Below are 19,666 nucleotides of genomic sequence, written 5' to 3'. Positions count from 1 at the left end.
AATCTAGATACATTTTGAAATTCTGTATAACACAATCCTAAGCTTAAGAGAACTGAAAGGTAGGGGGAGTTCCCTTGTTAAATATTTACCCATTAAGCGCTCTTTTTACACATTAAGGAGACTTAATAAACACTAGTCTGCCATTCTTAAAGCATTTCATTAGTTCTTTTAAGTAAAAGACAATCAAGGCTCTGATTAGGATGATTAGAATAGCTTCATTTGAAGAACTGTCTTCTTTAAACCATTCTTGCATGCAGAAAAATACGAGTTGATTTTGAACCAGAAAGAGGCTTCTTGCTTTGGAAGAAGAAAAAAGAAAAAAGCTTTTGTTTTGTTTTGCTTTTAGGTGATAGTACTGTTCTGTTTATCAAGAGGCTCCTCTTTCAAAATGCTATTTGCAGAAATTCCCAGTTTTCCGTAACATGCCCCTAAAGAGCAGGTGTTCACCATTCTAACTTCTTGACCTCATGGTCCTCTCTCTTTATTTTTTAAAAAATATATTTTTATTGATTTCAAAGAGGAAGGGAGAGGGAGAGAGAGATAGAAACATCAACGATGAGAGAGAATCATTGACCGGCTGCCTCCTGCACGTCCCACATTGGGGATCTAGCCTGCAACCCGGGCATGTGCCCTGACCGAAAATCAGTCTGTGACCTCCTCATTCATAGGTTGAAGCTCAACCACTGAGCTAAGGCCAGCAGGCATGGTCCTCTCTTTTTAAATGGAAATTGTAAAAACTTTTGAAATTACAACAAAGCCACTTGCATTTTTAAAAGTATTTTTGTGGGTTGCCTCTTTTTCTGATCTATGCTCAGTTCTCTAGTGCTAACATTATTTCTCTGCTCTTTAATCACCAAAAGATAAAGCCAGCTGTCCTTCAGTGAGAATGATGGTTGAGGGATTATTTCTATCTCTCTAAAGCCATTTGGGCTTTCTCATAGGGACCTCACCCCATCTCCCTTGACTGTCCCACCACACAGAGATCTCCTAGGTGTGGTTCCTTGTTACATCTCTTCACCTGAAGAAAGAGCATTATGCGTGGAAACCAGCAAGAGGCAGCACAAAAAGGGGTCTCACCAAAGCTAGAATTAACCCCCACTCCAATCTTACTAGAGGTAGTAGACAAGGGAAATTTCTGTCCACAGAGACGATGCGTCCCCTCCAGAGGCCATAAATTCCAACCCTATGCAGGGAAAAGATAGAATCTGCTGGTGGAATTTTTCCTTGCTCTGATCTCTGCCATGTGAGATAAGTTTTGACTTACTAACGCAACTAAAATAGCCTATATTAAAGACACTTCCCCAAACACCCTCTTCAGCGTGTGAGAAAGGGACTCTCCCTGCCATGCTGGGGTGGCCATTTGTAGCAATATGCTAAGAGCCACTTGGGTGGCTTGCTTGCGTGACCGACGATTCTACAGAAGGTTCCCTGTAGAAGCTACCTCTCTGACAGGCTGCACACGGAGTACACACTTCACAGGGAAACCCTTCATTTGGAAAAATGGTATTTCCATGCTTCTGGTTTTGCCTTCAGAATGTCAGGAATAGAGCCATATTTCATTTGTAGTTAATATCCAGGTCACCAACTCTCTGGGCTTTACCATAATAACAGAGACGTTTATGACTGACTTCATTCTCCTCTTGACACTGTCTTCTGAAAATAACCCAAGACCCACTGTGTCCAGTGAAGCTTCAAATTTTCAGGAGAGATTTTTACCATTGAAACCAACACCCATTGTGACAGTTCCAATTACTGTATTTCTTTATTTTTTTAATTCATTAATTTGAGAGAGAGAGAGAGAGAATACTGATTTGTTGTTGCATTTATTTATGCATTTATTGGTTGATTCTTATATGTGCCCTGACCGGGGATTGAACCTGTTCAAAACCTTGGTGTATTGGGATGATGCTCTAACCAGCTGAACTACCTGGCCAGGGCTCTATATATCTCTTTTCTTAGGCTTCATAAGAGAATGGAGAGTTAGTACTTGGAGCACCGAACAAGGGACCGATGTTGCCAATTGACTTTTCTTGACTTTTTCCAACTCTTCTTAAGCAATACTAAGATTTCTTCTTCTTTATAATATGATGAATGTTATTTCTATGTATTAACTATGAAATTGAATTGTAGCCAAACATTCCACTCAGCTGCATTAGAATGTTCCAAGAGAATATGGGACAAGTATTTAGTGCTGTTCATTCAATGCCTATTTGCGACATATATTACCTTCTTACCATTAGGATAGGAATAAAATTAATTATGAATTATATCATCAGCTTTAGATATCGATTTTTTTAAATCTCTTTGGAAAAAAAGAAAGTTCATAAAGGATGCCAGTTGGCACTTCTGAATCTAAAATTTTAGGACTGTCTTCAAGCCATTTCCATGATGAATTCTGGCCAGCATATAATTATAAGTCCAATGAGGTAGAGCCACTTATTAATATTAACATGACAGTATAAGAAGAAAACAATTTGAAGAAGTCTTAATTAAGGAAAATGAGCAAAACTTAACCCCGAGGTCTTAGTCACCAGGGCAATGATGGAAATGGAAAGAGTTGTACAGATATTATCTGAGATAGCATGCACATTAACTTTTTTTTCTGAAAAACCATTTATTGAGAACCTACTATGTGCAAAGCTCTATGCCAGCAGTTTTAGTTGAGTAGCATCCTCCATTTGTGGAGGGCTGGACTTCCTCATATGATAAAATATTTCTCCTATTACATTTATCTTGGCACCTAGCATAATCAGTAGTGGTGCACACATTGATTGTTTATTGAATTAATGAATTAATAATGATTATTTTAGAGGCATTTGGGGCATTTAACTCATCCTAACCCAAATGATATTTTCTCGCTCCCCTTATTATAGTGTGTGTGTTCCAAATGTCCCATCCCACAGACGTGTTAATATTTAATAGAAATGAAAAAAGAAAAAATACCTACTAACTCTTTCGATTTCACCCTCCATCATTGAATTGAAAAAGTATGTCATTTATAGCTGAAGAGAAATCATCTAGATTTTGCTTTATATTAAGCATTCAACTTTTATTAGTCCTTAATGCTAACGTTAGACACCAGCCTGTTCATTGTCACATTATATCTTGTTTACACAAAGAATACATACATACAATCTTTATACATGTGCAGCAGTGCTCTCAGGCTTCATATCTCATATCTTCATGTTTCATATCTCAGGCCCTATCCAGACTGGGAAAGTCTTGGCATCTGAGATTATTCATCACCTTATTATTAAAGAAATCAGGGCTTGTCCAAGGGCTCTATATATCCCACTGCAAACAAGGTGGGCTTTTCCTCTGGTCCTGAAGCTCAAATATAAAAGAACTACAGCATGAGAATCATGGGGCTAAATGGTCCTCCAGTTCCTATGAAAACACGCAGCCAATTGGAGGTGGAAGTCAGTCCAGTCCAGTGTTCCCAGAGGTGAGAGAACCTAGGATTTCACTTCCCCAGACATTGACCAGCAAGAGGACCACCAGGGATATCACAGATAAAACCACTGGCCAGGGAGCTTCAGGCCAAGTCCTCTGTTCTCATTGATGCGAGCATCACAGCCTCTTGGTGGTTTTACCAACTGGTGGAATTTGTATTTTGAGAGTCCTCATTCCCTGGCATGAAGCAAACTCAAAGCATTATTATTCACCATTTGTCATCTGTTTGAGAAAGATGGTATGATTTGTTTACTTGTAATGAAGCTTGACCGTACCGCTCTAGGGACTTTTTAAAAAGAGGGATGTGTCAGCTTACAGATTTGTCCCATGAATGAAACCACAAGCAAATTTTCTCTTCTCCCCCATCCTCCCTTCCTCCCCATCATTTCTTCAGTGACCATCTGCGCGATATGTTACCATTGCCAGGCCATCTTCAAGTGGCTTATCTAGGAGTGAATTCAGAAACTTCAAATTATAAAGGACACCCAGATAATTGGCCCGTTTTCCAAAGTATCTGTCCCCTGTGCTGCTGCCAGATTCCTTCTTAATGAACACATCCAGTGACAGTGGGATTTTTGAGCTTGTCCATATCCGTGAGAAAATGAGCTTTCCTGCTTTGTAACAGCTTGCGGCTCTGGGAAAAAAAAAATGACAGCCATTGCACAAGTTTCCTTTGAATGTAGTTTTCTTTCCCATAAATGATACTTTGAGAATACACTTAAGGGGTTATTAGTTTTCTATTTCATGCTTGGCCTGTGTGTGAGAATAACACAGGCTGTCACTGCAGATTGGGAGCTAAACACGCTTTGTCTGGTTAATGTGAGCATTTAATATTTAGCTCAATTAAAAATTAACTGATGAAAGTACATGTCAAATGGAATTTGAAAATACCTTTTGGAAGAACTATCAAAAGGGCATGACCAATGAGTAAATTAGTGGTTTGAAAATGTGGAGACTTTGGGGAAATTTAATAGGAGTTGAGATGCTTCTTTGCCTTCAAACATCTTTACCTGTTTGGCTCAGCACAAAATTAAAAAGGATGTCCTCCTCCTTCTTAAGGACCCACTTGCATCTCTGTTTTCTGAAGAATAATTGTTTTGGGTGGACTTGATCATACATTTAAAGCAGACAGAATAGGAGATCAGTTATTCATTTATCCCACACTTTTCTTGTTTTTTAAAGTGTGCTGTAGGCCAGACCCTGGGTCAGTGGGAAGTGGGAACGGGTTAGATGTGGCTTACAATCTGGGGCACGAGGACCATTAAGCAGCAGGTACAGTTAAGCAAGGGTAGAGCTGGGAGAGAAGAAATGCAACCACGGTAAGGTATTTGTTAGAGTCAAGGAAGTCTTCCCAGGAAAGGGGGTTGAAGGATGAGCTGCAATTAGTCTAGAGGAGTAGGAAGGAGGACCAGAGTGTGGCCAGAGTGTGAGAACAAAGGCCAGAGGCGAGAGAGCAGGTGGTGAGCTGCAGGGATTGAGGGCCGGCCTGGTCTGAGTGAGGAGGCCAGATCACAAAGATGGTCTGGAGATGTACTGCCATGGAGGGCTGTGCTCCAGAAAGGTCATTCTGGCTCCACTTCATCCAGTTAATGAGACTGGGGAGAGATTCCTGACAGATAGGAGGTCAGCTCAGTAAGACTTGGGGCCTGACCTAGAGGATTGGAGTGGGGACAGCAAGAAATCGATAGCTTTGGGCAATGATTACAACCAGAGTAGAGGGATTTGGGGGAAGACCTAGTGATTGATCGAATGCTTCAAAACATTGCTCATTTCTTCTTCAATGTCAGTAATCTTCTTCTACAATCCTTTTGAAATGTGGTCCTTATTATGGTTATATGTGAGGGGGTTTTATCCTTATTTCCCATTCTCTTAAATTAACACTGCCTGGTTGAAAAACTTTATTTTGTTAGAATTCATATTAATAAATCCTCATTAACAACCAGTTAATAAAAGTGTATTTGAAGAATAAATTCAATTATGAAAAGCAGTGTTCATAGAATTTTCCTCCAGGTGAAAATTTTACAACAATGATTTCTTGCCCTCATGGAGGATTTTAAAGTTTCCAAAGAAATTTCATATCTACTGGCCTATTTGATTTTCAGAACAAACCCTAGGCAAGGCAGCTATTATATTCCCACTTGTCTCTGCCTTCCTCTCCTCACACCTTTATTGTTATTTGTTTATCTCCTCCCCCCCCCCAATCCCCCCACCAAGAGAAAACTTTGCCTAACAAAGCTATGCGAGAGCCAGTAGTCAAGAAGAGCTGGTATTCATTCCCAGACTGGAGTCTGTAGATATTTTTTTTACACTGTGCTGCCTGTCGGGGTGTGTTATCACAAGGACACCAGATTCCTCCATAGAAACTCCATAGATTACCAAGTATATCTAATCTTAAAAAATGTATCATCCCCTGCGTTTTATCTAAAAATTTTCAGAAAATTAAAATGTAGTCTTTTCTTTCAGGTTAGTTTTCCTTCTTTGATTTAGCTTTTGAAGTGTGTCTTATGTTTACCGTAGAGGGGCCCACACCTGCTTGTCATTTCATCTCCACACATTCACTCAAGAGCCCATGGGTGTGCATATGAGGTGGGCGGTGGACTTGACCGTGTAATGCCTCCTTAGGGGACAGCAGTGTGATGGATGTGAGCGTTCTCTAAAACTCCATGTGGGAGCTCTGGAAAACAGCCCCTTTCAACAGGGGAAAGGTAGAATTATAAGAACATAGATGATGGTTGGCATCTAATTAGCAACCCATATTTTCAATGATTTTAAATTGATTTTTATAGATAGGAAATGGGGAGGAAAACATCGACGAGAGGGGAAACATCGATCGTCTGCCTCCTGCACACCCTCACGGGGGATCAAACCTGTAACCAAGGCATGTGCCCTGATTGGGGATCAAGCCGGCAACCTCTTCGTGCATGGGTCGGTGCTCAACCATTGAGCCACAGAGGCCGGGCTTTTATTGACTTTTAAGATTGGGCTTCTCTCTAGGTAACGAACATAAATTTGGCTAGTGAAGTGCCTATTGAATTTAGAAAAGGGGGAACCTCCATCAGTAGGATTTCTAGAGTCTAAAGGTCATGTGGCTATGTGAGTAGGTTGAATCGCTTTTTTAAATTAACAGCTGAAAACATAGTGTCCCACCTTAAAATTCATATATGTATTAATATAATGCAGCCTACACATTAGTTTAAAATGGGTTACCATGCATAGTATAGAATTAAAGACCTACTATTTTTGGCTAAAATGTTTGGGGCACTTTTCCTTGGTCCCTATAGATCCTGTCATTTTCCCCAATTTTCATTAATCACGACATTGGTCATTGGCGACAGTCACTGAGAGTCCGGAGGAAGGAAGGAAACTAGCATGTTTGAACCCCAATATGTGCCAGACTCTGGGTGTGACACTGTTATGGGCAGAAGATTATTTAACCCTGATAACCTCTCCTGAAGGTAGGAAGTGGAATTATAGATGAGGAAACAGAGGTTCTGCAAAGTCAAGTAACTTGGTCTCGGAAGTTTTTTAGGCAACCAGAGTGGTAACTGATGTCCTCCGCAACTTAAAGAAATTTGTAAACATTTAAAACAGAAACCTATCAAATATAACAATTTGAGGCACATAACTTTGGGGTCTCTTTTGTGTCTCTTTAGAAAGCCAATTAGCTATCTTTATTTTGGGGAGTAGGAGGTGGATTTTTAAAAGCTTTCCTAGTTTAAACGAAGAGAGAGAAACACTGTTTCTGTCTCTCTCCTCTGGCTCCCAAGCGTCTGCATAAATAACCTTTGAAAAATAAGTAAAAATTGCTTCATACCAAGACCAGACACCTGGTTCAGAAGCTCTCCAGGGTCAGCGTGTGCGTGTGTGTGTGTGTGTGCGTGTGTGTGTGTGTGTGTGTGTGTGTGTGTGTGTGTTGGAAGAAGAGATCCACAGGGCGCTCCTGGTTCCAGAGAAATGATCTCACTGTCCAATTGTAACAAGCCTCCTGCCTTAATCAGAAGGTGGGAAAGTCTGCGGTTTTACCTGGGGTGTGATCCTCAGCCTTGGCCGTTCTTATTTTAGGCATGACCTCCGTGTTTTTTTCCCGAGTCCAGAAGTGGAATGACATGTTACTCAAGTTCACAAGATGATGAGTATCTGTTTTTATATTTGGCTGTAAATTTTATTCTACTCGTAAACAAACCCACCTTCAGCAACACGGGCATACCAGGGGAGAGTTATTTCCATCCCCTTGGTTTAATTTGGATACATTTGGCTTAGAACAGCGCAGTGTTTCCATAATAACATTTCCACAGGATGCTGCTCTGTTGATTCGCAGGGCTCGGGGAGTTTCACCATGGGCCAGGAAACTACTTTCTTAAAGAAACTTAAACATGAACTTCTGACAAGATAGGAAAGTCTTGCGAGGCTCCTTATGAAACCTCTCTCTCTCTTTTTCTGCTTCCTCATTAATTTAGGTATCTCTCTGTGCCATTACACAGGTATGGATTGAATATTTAACGAATTTGAAGTTCATGTGTTGAATAAGGAACTCAAATTCAGACGAAAAACTATTTTAAGGGCTTTGTTTAATAAAGCATGTATAAATAAAAATAAATCAATTAAACACTTCTCGCAGGCACAAGATGTTATGATTTTTAGAGTAGAACTTCATGGTATTTCGTAAGGAAGCAAAAAAGGAAGGGAAATTATTATTCAGGCAGAGGGACAATAGTAACCTTTCATTAAGCGAGACAGAGTTCAGCACCAGGTTCCCCAAACTCTGGGCTCTGCGTTAGTGGAACAGAACACGCCCCCAGCCATTTCCTCTCTCTTTTATGGATCAGACTGCTTTAAAAATGTTGGTCCAATAGAATCTGAAATGTCTAATTTATACTCTATAACTCAACAGTATACTATTTAAAAGGCTGCTTTATGTATTTTTAGAAATCCTTAAAGTCCTAATGACTTCAGATAATTAGGATCTTTGTTCTTGAAGGGCTTTAGATGGGACTCCTTGGTTATAGGGTCTGATCTCAGGACAGGAGGGAAGGTGTGGATTCTGTGCCCAGGATTCAGTGCCCAGGACTGGCTCAGTGGCTTCCAGTGCAAAGAGGAGAAAGCACCGCGCCTTCTCTGCCCCATTTCTCCCTGAGAGTATTTATCATGTCCACGTGGAAGCGAAGAGCACCCGCCTGTCACCTGTATTGTAATTTCTGAAGAAAAGGCCTTTATGGCTGCAGAGTCCATGAACATCTTGCAGATCTCTGTTTAGCAGTTGTGATGGAACTAGGAAGTAATTTCAGCCCCTGCTCTGCAGAGAGATGTCACGAAAGTTCACATGTGAAAGGTCACACTGATTACTCATAAGAGCTTGCACATCATTCTTAACAGGTTTGCTTTTTAAAAAGACTATATATATATATATATATATATATATATATATATATATATGTAAATACATATAACATAAAGTTTACCCTGTTAGCTATTTTTGATTGCACCATTCAGTGGCATTCAGCACATTCACATAGTTGTGCAACCATGACCACCATCTACCTCTAGAATTTCTTCATCACCCCACACTGAAGCTCTGTGCCCATTAAACAGTAACTCCCCCTTCCCTCCTTCTCGCAGCCCCTGGTAATCACTATTCTACTTTTTGTCTTTCTGAATATGACTTCTCTCTGTGCCTCATATAAGTGGAATCATACAGTATCCTTTGTGTCTGGCTTATTTCACTGAGCATAATGTCCTCAAGGGTTATCCATGTTGTAGCATGTGTCAGAATTTCATTTCTTTTAAGGATGAATAATTGTCCACCCCCCCCCCCAAATATATATATATATATATATATATATATATATATATATATATATAGTTTCTCTTAAGATTGGTTATCATATTTTTCCAGTCAGTGGAAACACTAAATATAATAATCTGGTACTGCGTTGGTAACAGAAGCCTGCAAATTATTAGAAAAGTTATGGGGTGAGTCTAATTGTAAGGAAGAAGAGAGAAATGCTATTAAAACTGGTTCGAGAACTAAGAAACACAGCTGTCGGAGGCTCCCTGCTGTGGGGCAGACAGTAATGGAGATGTCACCAGCCCGTAAGGTCATCCCTGGCTTGTGGCACGGGACCATCTTCCTTAGTCCTAGTGATGCTGCTGGGTCTTCAAGATGGGGTGACTTTCCATAGGAAGAGTTGAAGAGTTCAGGGAGGCAGAGTTATCGTTTCAGAAATATCTCTATTCCAAATGCTTAAAATTTTTAAAAAGGTTCGGCTTCAGTCATCTGAAAAATCCACTTATGTGAAATGATTCATTCTAGAATATAGTGAAAGAGAAGAAGCAAAGCAATCACAGTGTAGAAAGTGAAATAAAACAGAGGCTAAATGACTTGGAATGGCACCTGTTTACCTGTTCTATTTCTTTCCCTCCCTCACTTCTTTTTTGAGTAGAGAATTCACAGGAACGTGACTCGGTCACTATGGATGTTGTTATTTCTGGGGGAGTTTTTGCTGTATTGCTGCATCTAAATGACCCTCCCTGTGCAGGGCTGCATTGTTCGCATATTTAGAATAGCAGGCCTCTCCAGCTGTGGGATGCGTAGGAGCTGCCCTGTGCCCCCCTAACTCTGAACATCTGCCTCATGGCTTCAATCCGAAACTTTGGTACAAGAAAAATGTGCTCATCTGTTCCTTCAGCAATCCCTGTACCTGCAGGGTTTCCTGGACGTGTTCTCTGGCTTTGCAGAGGGCAGCCTGGTGGGGACACACACACACACACACACACACACACAGAAATATTGCAACCCAGTGAGTTTTTCCTGAGGAAGTGAAGGGTGGCTTCCCACTTGGCCTGAGTCGAGACGGATAAGTAGGAGGTTCCCCCATGGAGAGTGGGAAAGGGTGCCATGTGCAAATAAACAGTGTAATAGAAGGGTCTGACAAGAATGATACCAAGGTCAGTGCAACCAGAATACAGGGGAGATGGTGTAGAAAAGAATGAGGTGAAGCTGGGGTCTTAGCTGAAGCTGACTCCCCAGGGTCCTGTGTGTCTCCTCAAGGAACTTAGATTTGATCTTTCCTGCAGTAGAGAGCAGTTAAGCTGTCCAGCAGGGTAGTGATTTTTGTTGTTGGCTGAGAGGGCAGCAGGAGGCTAGATGGGGCAGGTGTCCATCTTGGGATGGGCTGAGCAGCTGCACCTGGGCACCTGCCCCACTGGGGTGGCATGACTGGGAAGGGCGTTTCCATGGTAGAATCAGTAAAGTTGTTCACTGGAGTTGAGGAATAGGGACATGATGGAATCATGACTTGGTCCTTAGTGCTTAGCACAGTGCAAGCACATAGTAGGTGCCCAATAAATGTTGACTGATGGACTGAATGCATGGATAGTCATTTTGCTGTACTTCTGCATGAGTTATGGGTGGTGCTGGCAGCATTCGAGGAGCACTGAGGCTCTCCTGGTGGTAAAGCAGATGTTCATACAGATGTTCATAGGTGTGCGCTGTGTGCCAGATACTGTCTAAACGTTCTGTCTACATTGATGCATTTGTGTCTTACAGCAGTCCCGGGAGGTTGGCACGGTTTTACTCTCTTTCAGATGAGGTTTGGAGACGTGACTGGTTATAGCTGCTTCGGTGGTTGAGCTGGGATTTGAACCCAGGCGTCTGCAGGGTACTTAGTCACAGTACCCTGTCGCCTGTCTTCTTCTGGAGCTTGCAGGAAGCCGCTTCGGTCGAGGCCCCAGAAGCAATGACTCGGGCAGATATGAGCGGCGGCAGGATGCAGAAAAGCCTGTTTAGGAAACCATTTATCTGACGTAGACATACCATCTGAGATGACCTCGGAGGAACAACAATGGCCATAATAACAGCACCGCAGTCTTTACCCTGGCATAAGAAACCTGTTTTGTAATGAAAATGGAATTTTTCTGGGAAATAGTCCTAGAAAGAGATAGGCAGTTGAGATAAATTAACAAAATGTGAGCTGTAGCACGTCGTGTTCTCTCTGTTTTTTCTTCCACCCTCACCTTCTCTGTTGTGTCCTTTACTCTGTGCACTTGCCATCTGTAGATTGGGCCACTGGGTCACAAAGGAAGAGAGAGATGTGTGTGCACCCAGAGGCAGATGCACTTCACCTTGGGTCTGCCCCTCGACATACCTGGCTGGCTAGGAGAAGGGTCCTTTAGGGTGAGCATTGCCTTTGGGGTGGAGGCCTGTGGCTTTCTGGAATGAAGGGTGGTGAGTTGGTTTCCCAGGTGGCCCACGGGCCGGCATTGAGCTCCGAGGTGTTCAGGTGTGTGTGCCGTCATGGATCATTACAGCCCAACCAAAGCTGTGTTTTCATGTCACAGGTCAGAGTCATATAAAATAAACTCTTGTCATAACAAAGGATGTGGCCGCCAGATTACATCTGAGTTTGCCCCTGAGGACTCTGATTTTCATGTCAGTGTGGGGAAGGGATTCCATTTTTATGCTGATTCTAATTGGGGGTCTGTCTTGCTCTAACCCCTTCATAAATGGTGATAAATAGTGGTGGCCATAGCAGCGAGGAAGGAGAAAGAGTGGGGCCTGGAAACCCAGCCAAGATCTTTTGGCTCCAATTTTATGCAAATTCGCTGAACAGCATGCAGATGATTTCACAGTAGTACGGGGACCCAGGGACAAGTGCTCATCTGTTTCCAGCAGCCTCCCTGGGCTTTCGACAGTGGCCACTATAGAGGCCAGGACAAGTCCACAGTGAGGCAGGTTAAAGATGGTTTGGTGAGGAATGGTCACTCCATCAGCAGACGCCATGCTTAGAATTTCATCATGACCAGCAGCTAGCCTTTCAGCAGCCTGCCAGTCAAGACTTCTATGTTTTGAGAACAAAAAAAGGTCAACAGAGAGAGAGAGACCTGATGTTTTTCTCAGGTTTTTGTTCCTCCTCTTGTCCCAAAGATGTTTCATGGTACAAGGCTATCTCCGTACACCTAAGCATCCCACACATATTGATTGGGCATTGACTCATTATAGGGCTCTGTGCTAGGCACGGAAGAAGGGCTCATGCATCATCCATACACTGTGTCTAAAATCTGTACTGTCCAGTATGGTAGCCACTAGCCCGTGTGGCTATGGGGCACATGATATATGGCTAGTCCAGTGGACTATGATTGGAATGTAAAATACGCACCAGGTTTCAAAGACTTAGTATAAAAAGATGAATGCAAATATTTTATTAGTAATTTTTGTTAATTGCATGTGGAAATGATATTTTCAATATATTGGTTTAAATAAAATAAATGCGGCCACCTGGAAACTTAAACTTACATGTGTGACTCACATGATATTTCTGTTGGGCAGCACTGGTTTAGACTGCTAACCATTTTTTGCACTGTGGTCACCTTTTTATTCCCATATTTAGATATAATAAGAGGGTAGAAAGATCTTCCTTTTTTGCATAGATGGGGTAGAGTTAAGACAGCTTCATGGCATCGTGTCATTCACTTCCAGGTTCTTGTTGATGCTGTTGTTGGTCCAGTGAGGTAGACAGGGAAGGGCTGGCCACATATGTGCAGGTGAGTATGCTGAGGTATTAGAAGGGAGCTTGCCCACCTGCTCTATGGGTTAGAGCCGGAAGTAGAATTTCAGAGTTTTGACTTCTAGTCCACTTCTGTTAGAAATATACTAATAATTACCCATGGAAATATTTGTTTGTGTTTTTGTACCAAAAGATAATAGGACAGAGTCCCCTTTAGAAGTAAATATTTATATGTGTTTATGTATTAAATGGACACAAGCATGTCCTGCAGCTGGCTAATGTGACACATTCACCAAAAACTGTAGCTGATTTTCAACGAAAAGGTTTGACTCACGTTGAAATTTTAGAACCATCAGGTCAAGGTCAGGCTTGGGTGGTAGGCATGTTGCCATGACAAGGATGTTTCTTCTGTTGGGAGTCAGTTATTGTCATGTAAAATTCTTGGCATCATGAAGCAAGGTTGGTGGATCTCATCTGTCAGAAAGGCCTGAGATTGAGGTTAGTCCCCCACTGGGTGGACGGATGAGGCAGGTACCCTGGACCAAAGAGGCAAGGGATCAGATCCAGGAAGTCAGCACTGAGTTGTTTTATTTATAACACTTCTAACACCAGAGGTGTTACACCAACAGCCAGTTCTCCAACTCTCTGCCTATCAATGGGGTGTCCTGTAATTTAATTCGATTTTGACACTAACTACCTGGCGTTAGCGTCAGACCCCACAATTGAAGGGCTCAGCCCTTCAAGACTGCCCCCACTTTAGAAACCAGTCAGAAGTCTGGGCCACTCATACTTCTGACTAACCCGCTATAAATCTCAGGTTTCCATGACCCCCTCCTCATGTTAGAATGGTTCACAGGACCCAGGAAAATGCTTTACTTACTATGACTGGTTTGTTATAAAGGATACAACTCAGAAATAGCAAAATGGAAGAGGTGCACAGGGCAAGGTATGGAAGAAAGGTATGGAACTCATTATCTTCTCATCATCTTGACCTGTTCACCCGTAGTTCAGGGGTTTTAATGGAGGTTTCATAAGGTAGGCACAATTGATCAAGACACTGGCCAATGATGATCAAGACTCCAGTCCCTCATCTCTCCCTGGAGGTAGGGAGGTAGGGTGTGGGGCCGAAAGTTCCAACCCTCCCATCATGCCTTGGTCTTTCTAGTGACCAGCCCCCATCCTGAAGCTAACTAGGGATGCAGGCCACCAGTCATCTCATTAGCATACAGAAGACACCCATCACTCTGGAGTGTCCAACAGTTCTAGAAGATCTTATGTTAGAAACTGGGGACCAAGACCAAATATAACAGAAAATGCTCCTCTCACCCGTCACTCAGGAAATGACAAGCGTTTTAGGAGCTCTGTGCCAACAACCAGAGATGAGAACCAGATATGTATGTCTTATTATATCCTAATGTCACACCCAATACGGACAGAGGATGGGGAGCTACTCTTCTAGGGAAGAAGAGAGAAGCTGTCAAGGTCAAGAATAGGAGCTGGGCATGGCAGGTGAGATCAGCATAGTATTGCGGGCACTTAGGTCAAGGGCTTGATTTGTATCCTTCTAGGAATTTGTATTCTCCCAGGAATTTGCTGCTTGGTGCACATCACACACCTCTGAGCCTCAGTGTCTTCATCCGCAAACAAAGGAGTTGGGTTAGGGCAGTCTCTCATGAGAACAAATTTGTGATTCTATGAGTTTTGAAGACCACAGAGTTAGCAAGAATAGTATTACCTAGCTATCGGTGACAGCACAGGGATTTGGTTCTTACTGCTGTCCTTTCTTCTAATATACTTGGGGGCAGTGAGATTCATGGTAAATACCATCATTGGTCTGGACCGTTCAGTCGGCCCTGGTTGAGACAGGAGCTGGGTCTAGGATTACCTTACAGCTGAGCCAATACACAGGTATTGTAGTATAATATCTAAACACATTTAGACTTGGTCTTTCTTGGCTCTCTCTGCTCTCCCTATCCCTATACTTCTTTGTTATAATTATGTCTTGTTTTATATTTTGAGAGACTAATGTTATGCAGGCAGTAATTCCCCCACATTGATCATATGCTTTCGTAAATCACTGCTGTCCCCGATTATTTTCTCTGCCTTGTTCTTCCTAAAAATTAAAAAGCCATAGATGAGTGATATACAATTTTAACTACTTTTCCTTTGTAAAGTCTGTATTTTTATTGCTTTGAGTGGGTGTGGGAGAGACAGAAGTCCTCAGATCTTGAGATAGCTTTGTGTTTTGTAGAGAAATACCCAGGAACACATTCATTCCCCCACGAAGGGATGCAGCCACCTCTTCAGCCTCATTATACCTTGCTGAGCTCTGAGAAACCTGGCATCGTTTCTGTTGGAATGAAAAGATTGGCAGAGCTGCCCTAGACAATAGTACTGTAAAACACTGTGGCAGAAGGTTTGGTCTACATACCAAGGCAGCCGGAGCATTAATTGCATTCTCTGAGATCAGGAAAAAGGTGCCAAGTTATTTTCTTCATGTTTTAAGAATGACAGGCTTTTGCTCTGCCAACTCATAGCATCGTGGCATCACATGGAAAGGAGATGCTAGATCTGAAAAAAAAAAAAGTGTAGAAGTGAGAAGTGAAGATGTCTGGTAGGCAGCTTGTTCTTAACGAAGATCTAAGGACGAGCTGTTTCATCATTGGTACCTGTAGATGACCAGGAGCAGGTGAGGAAGTGTATCCATAAATGTGCATGTTCTGTCAAAGCATTTTTCATTTTGAAATAGTACTTTAAATTTTGGAATGGGACTTTTCAAGTTGCCGGCTATAGTGTGATCCCATTTTCCTTGGTGTGTGGACTAGAGAAAAGGCGGTAATTTCTGTATGTACTTATTCTCCCCTTGGCTGTGAACAAACACACACTCATGACTATTCCACATATCCAGGGTCCTCCAGACATGCCATGCAGCCATGCTATCCCCTGTTGTCCGACTGTCCCATGCAGTCTTTCCTTTGAACCTATTGTTCCTTCCCCGGGAATACACTCCCTTCACAACCCACCCTCACACACACCACCCTAACACATGCACATTTTCTTCCTGGTCACTCTCATCTCTGAACCTGGGGAGGACATGTCATCAAGAACTGTTTGTAATGACTTCACTAGGTTGGGCGGATTGTGCCTGAAGCAGGTGTTTGCCTATGTGTTGGGGGTTTTCCTGGGCTGAACATTGTTATTCGGTGTAGCACCTCACCCTCCCTTCACAGCCCCCAAAAAAGAGAAGTACAAACATGGCTCGTGTTCAGGGTTTGAGTATGTTTTGGTTTAGAATGCTCAGTGGATCAGAGAGCATTTCATTCCGGGCAGTGCCCCTGGAGAAGTGTTTTGATTTCATGTGATAAAACCTCCTGTCCCCATTCCCTCATATGGGGTGCGTGGTTGGGGGAGCAGCTGCTGAGAGCCTGGCTTGTCCCTGCAGGAAGGAGGGCTGGGTCCACCAGGACCTGGGGTCATCCGATGCACATGTCCTGTTCACACGTGTTTTAGAGCCCAGCGTGACCTTCTGGGCTTTCCCCGTCAGAGCACACCTCCAACCCAGGTGAGGCTCCAGCAGCCACCAGGTTGTGGTACAAGAACTATCACTGATCTTACCTGTCGCCTGCAACAGGAGAAAGATGCGCAGATCATGAAAATCTGTCCTTAGGCCTGGTTTCCCACGGCACGCAGCAGAGTTCACTTTGCTCTCCTTGCGTGTGGTTAGAGAGCGCTTCGCTCACTCTGAAACCTCCTGCAGCAGAAGCCTTTGCTGATGGTCCCTCCTCCCACCTACACACACACACCTGTTGCACCCACAGAATCAAAGAGAACTGTGAGCCTTTCCTCAGTGTCCTATCTTGTGGCTGAAGAACCATTCAGTTAAGATGTCGCTTGGTGAAAATCGTCTTTCGTGGCCTTCTCTCAAAGACCGTTCATCTGCTGCTGGTTTACAGGGCAACTGCCTGGGGCCACACAGTAACCCTCCCGTCAGTGTGAGCCCCACGCTTTAGTGTCGGAAGGCAACTCCCAACCTTGGAGTGTGAGTGTGAGTGCAACACAGAAAGTCTGGGTTCGTTATTAAGTATATTGCACAATTCAGAAGGAAAGCCTTTCTAAAATGTTGTATCTTGTTTCAGTGTTCACCGTAGTGTATTAGCTTGCCGTTCTTTTGTATCTAGGATGACCATAAAATTTATCATCCGGGCTGGGAGACTTGTGAGAGTGAAAAGTGGTGTTCCTAATTATTCCACAGGGCCAGCAGGGTAAACAAGATGGTCCCAGGCAAGCTGGCCCCTATGGTAGTAATCTGGACAGATCTTTCTTATCTTTTGGGGGATTGGGCATGATCATGATTAATTTTTGGTTTCGTACTGGGTCCTCGCATTTTTGTGAAAAACCAAATAAGCTTTTTGTAGGTGCCTGTGTCGTTATAAACCACTCTCCAAACACATGCCCTGGAACCACTCTAATCGCCCTGTCTAGTCTTTCCTTAGGTCTTAGCCAGACCCTGCGTTTCCACCCTCACGATGCACCCACATTGCACTTTCTCACTGCACTGCTCTCCGTGAGCTCTGCACTGATTTAAAATGTCTTCCAGCCTTCTGGACTCTAACCAAACTTCCTTCCCATGGGATTCTTCTCTTTTAGAAATTCAATTTTTTGTTTAGGAGTCTAAGAGTAGGATGAAGAGATATTAGCTAGATTCTGCGTCTGTCTTAGTAAGGTTGCCTTCTATCTTTCCTACATGAGAAAGAAATGCATCTAAATGCCCTTTCAGCATTTAAAAAAAATTGTTGAAAAAAAATACCCATGACTACCTTGTTTGATAGCGTGACTGAAGGGTTTCAAATGAACTGAGGTTCTTTGCTCACCTCTGTGCTGCAGACTGTGCTCTTTCCAGGGCTGTCACCGGTTGGAATAGGCTTCTTTGGTTTCAACTGCAAACGCCAAAGAGGGCGGGAGCTCTGTCTGTTTTACTGTCTGTAAGTGATGCCCGGGCAGGGCTGTGGACACCTAGTGAGTCTTGGTTTCCACGTGAGCAATGATCTGTTGAAGAGCCTCTGGCTGTAGGTGACAATAGCTGTCCACGTTCCCATCAACACCGTCTTACGAGTCTTTGATAAGAAGAGTGATGACTTTTTTGAAAAATGTAGAATGATTTTTTTTTTTTACCACCATGAACTTCCCGTCCAAGTAATAATTATGCATATTGGGGATTATTTAGAGAGTCTTTCAACAAATAAAGAAGAATGGAAACCAAGAATGTGATACTGGAAGAAAATCAGCTTCATCTTATGAAGGAACTCTTGAAAACCGTATCCAATTGTTGCTTTTGTGGCACTTTTAAATCTGCAGCTAAATTAGGCCACAGGAAAAGGACAGCGGCCATCAAAGAGGCAGTGGAGTGGGCAGGGTTCTTTCTTTTTGTGGAAAACAGCTGTGGGTGCCGAGGGTAGAAGTCAGGCTTTGGTTCCACGCAAAGGTGGGAAGGTTTGTTCTTGAGACACTGTCTCTCTTCTGTGGAGGAGTTCGCAGCTGTGGTGCTGCCTTATCAACATCTCCGAGGCGTTTGAAATGTGTTGATAAAGACCTGGGAAGGAGAGACGGGCGGGATGAGGGTGTGAGTAAGAAAGAAACATTCATCCTACACGGTGCTCATATCTCTTCTTGTTTTTGTAGCTGTGGTGACTGAAGGTTAAATGAGCTAGGTTATTCGTTTCCATTGCCTTCTACCAAATAGAAGTATTTATATGAGTCCTCCATTATTTTATTCCCACTGAGTGAAACTTGAGTTAAGCCTGGGAGAGGAGAACTGCCTGAAACAATAGGTGTATTCCCTCTTCTTGCCTGTGCGCGCTCTCTCTCTCTCTCTCTCTCTCTCTCTCTCTCTCTCTCTCTCCAGTGGAATTCCAACAAGTTGAGCTCCCCTTCTTATGAATGAGGTGTTTTCTTTACTTCAAGTTAAAAACCAGCTTTAGGCATTCTCTTTTGCTTTGAAAAACATGTTCTGGGGGAATATGTTGAGTAAATGGTTTGGAGGGCCCTTTAATACTTACTGTTTACTCTGTCTCCTTCTCCATCCTCACAGCCTCAATATCACCTATATGCAGCTGATTCTCAAATGGGTATTTCTACAAACTCCTGTCCTGCTTCTATACTATCCCATCTTTCCACCTGGATTTCCTGCTGGCAGCTCAAATGTAACATACAATCAAAATATTTAATTCAGGACTAAACTCATTATCCCTCCAAAACTTTCCTTGGACTCAACAGTGTCTCTTCACATCCCCACCATTCTCCTGATCACCCTGGCTCAAAACTCAGGATGCATTTTTACTGTTTCTGCTCACTCCCTATGCAGGGAGACAAGAGCCCTGTCATTTCTCCATTCTTTCCTAATCTTGCTGCCACCACCCTTGCTAATTCTTGCCTAGATGATTTCAGTAACTAACTCCAGTTTCTCCTTGCTCCAGTTTACCTATGCTTTGTAACAGATTTGATTAAAATTCTTCCGTGGTTAAAAAGAAAAAAAAAAAAAAGGCTTATCCTCCCTTGTAAGACAAAGTGCCTGATGCTCAAGTTCCTCTCTGGATGAGACTTTTCAGTGTCCAGTGGTCCCTGCTACTCCTTAGCAAGATTTATTATTCCTTAAACCCATCTTGTCTCCTCTGCTCTGGGATATCCCGCCTCCCCCGCCCCCCCCCTCCCCC

General features: G+C 42.9%; 1 protein-coding gene across 2 annotated transcripts in view; it reads left to right on the top strand.

Moving 5' to 3' along the window:
- The window catches only part of BCL2 (BCL2 apoptosis regulator), a 163,852-nt gene that overhangs the window by 7,299 nt on the left and 136,887 nt on the right, over nt 1-19,666 (top strand). The window contains exon 3 of one of the 2 annotated variants that reach the window (XM_081097119.1): nt 11,038-11,427. The exons of the other annotated variant lie outside the window; for it this stretch is intronic. Coding sequence (XP_080953245.1) covers nt 11,038-11,082 — 45 coding nt within the window. The 3' untranslated portion in view covers nt 11,083-11,427. Of the gene's footprint in view, nt 1-11,037; nt 11,428-19,666 lie in introns of those variants that run through there. 2 annotated transcript variants of the gene reach the window in all.

Source organism: Myotis nattereri, assembly GCF_964212035.1.
Source record: "Myotis nattereri genome assembly, chromosome: 8".
In the NCBI taxonomy this organism is placed as follows: Eukaryota; Metazoa; Chordata; class Mammalia; order Chiroptera; family Vespertilionidae; genus Myotis; species Myotis nattereri.
The sequence above is the reverse complement of the archived record's forward strand: the minus strand, read 5'-3'. Positions and strand labels throughout refer to the sequence as shown.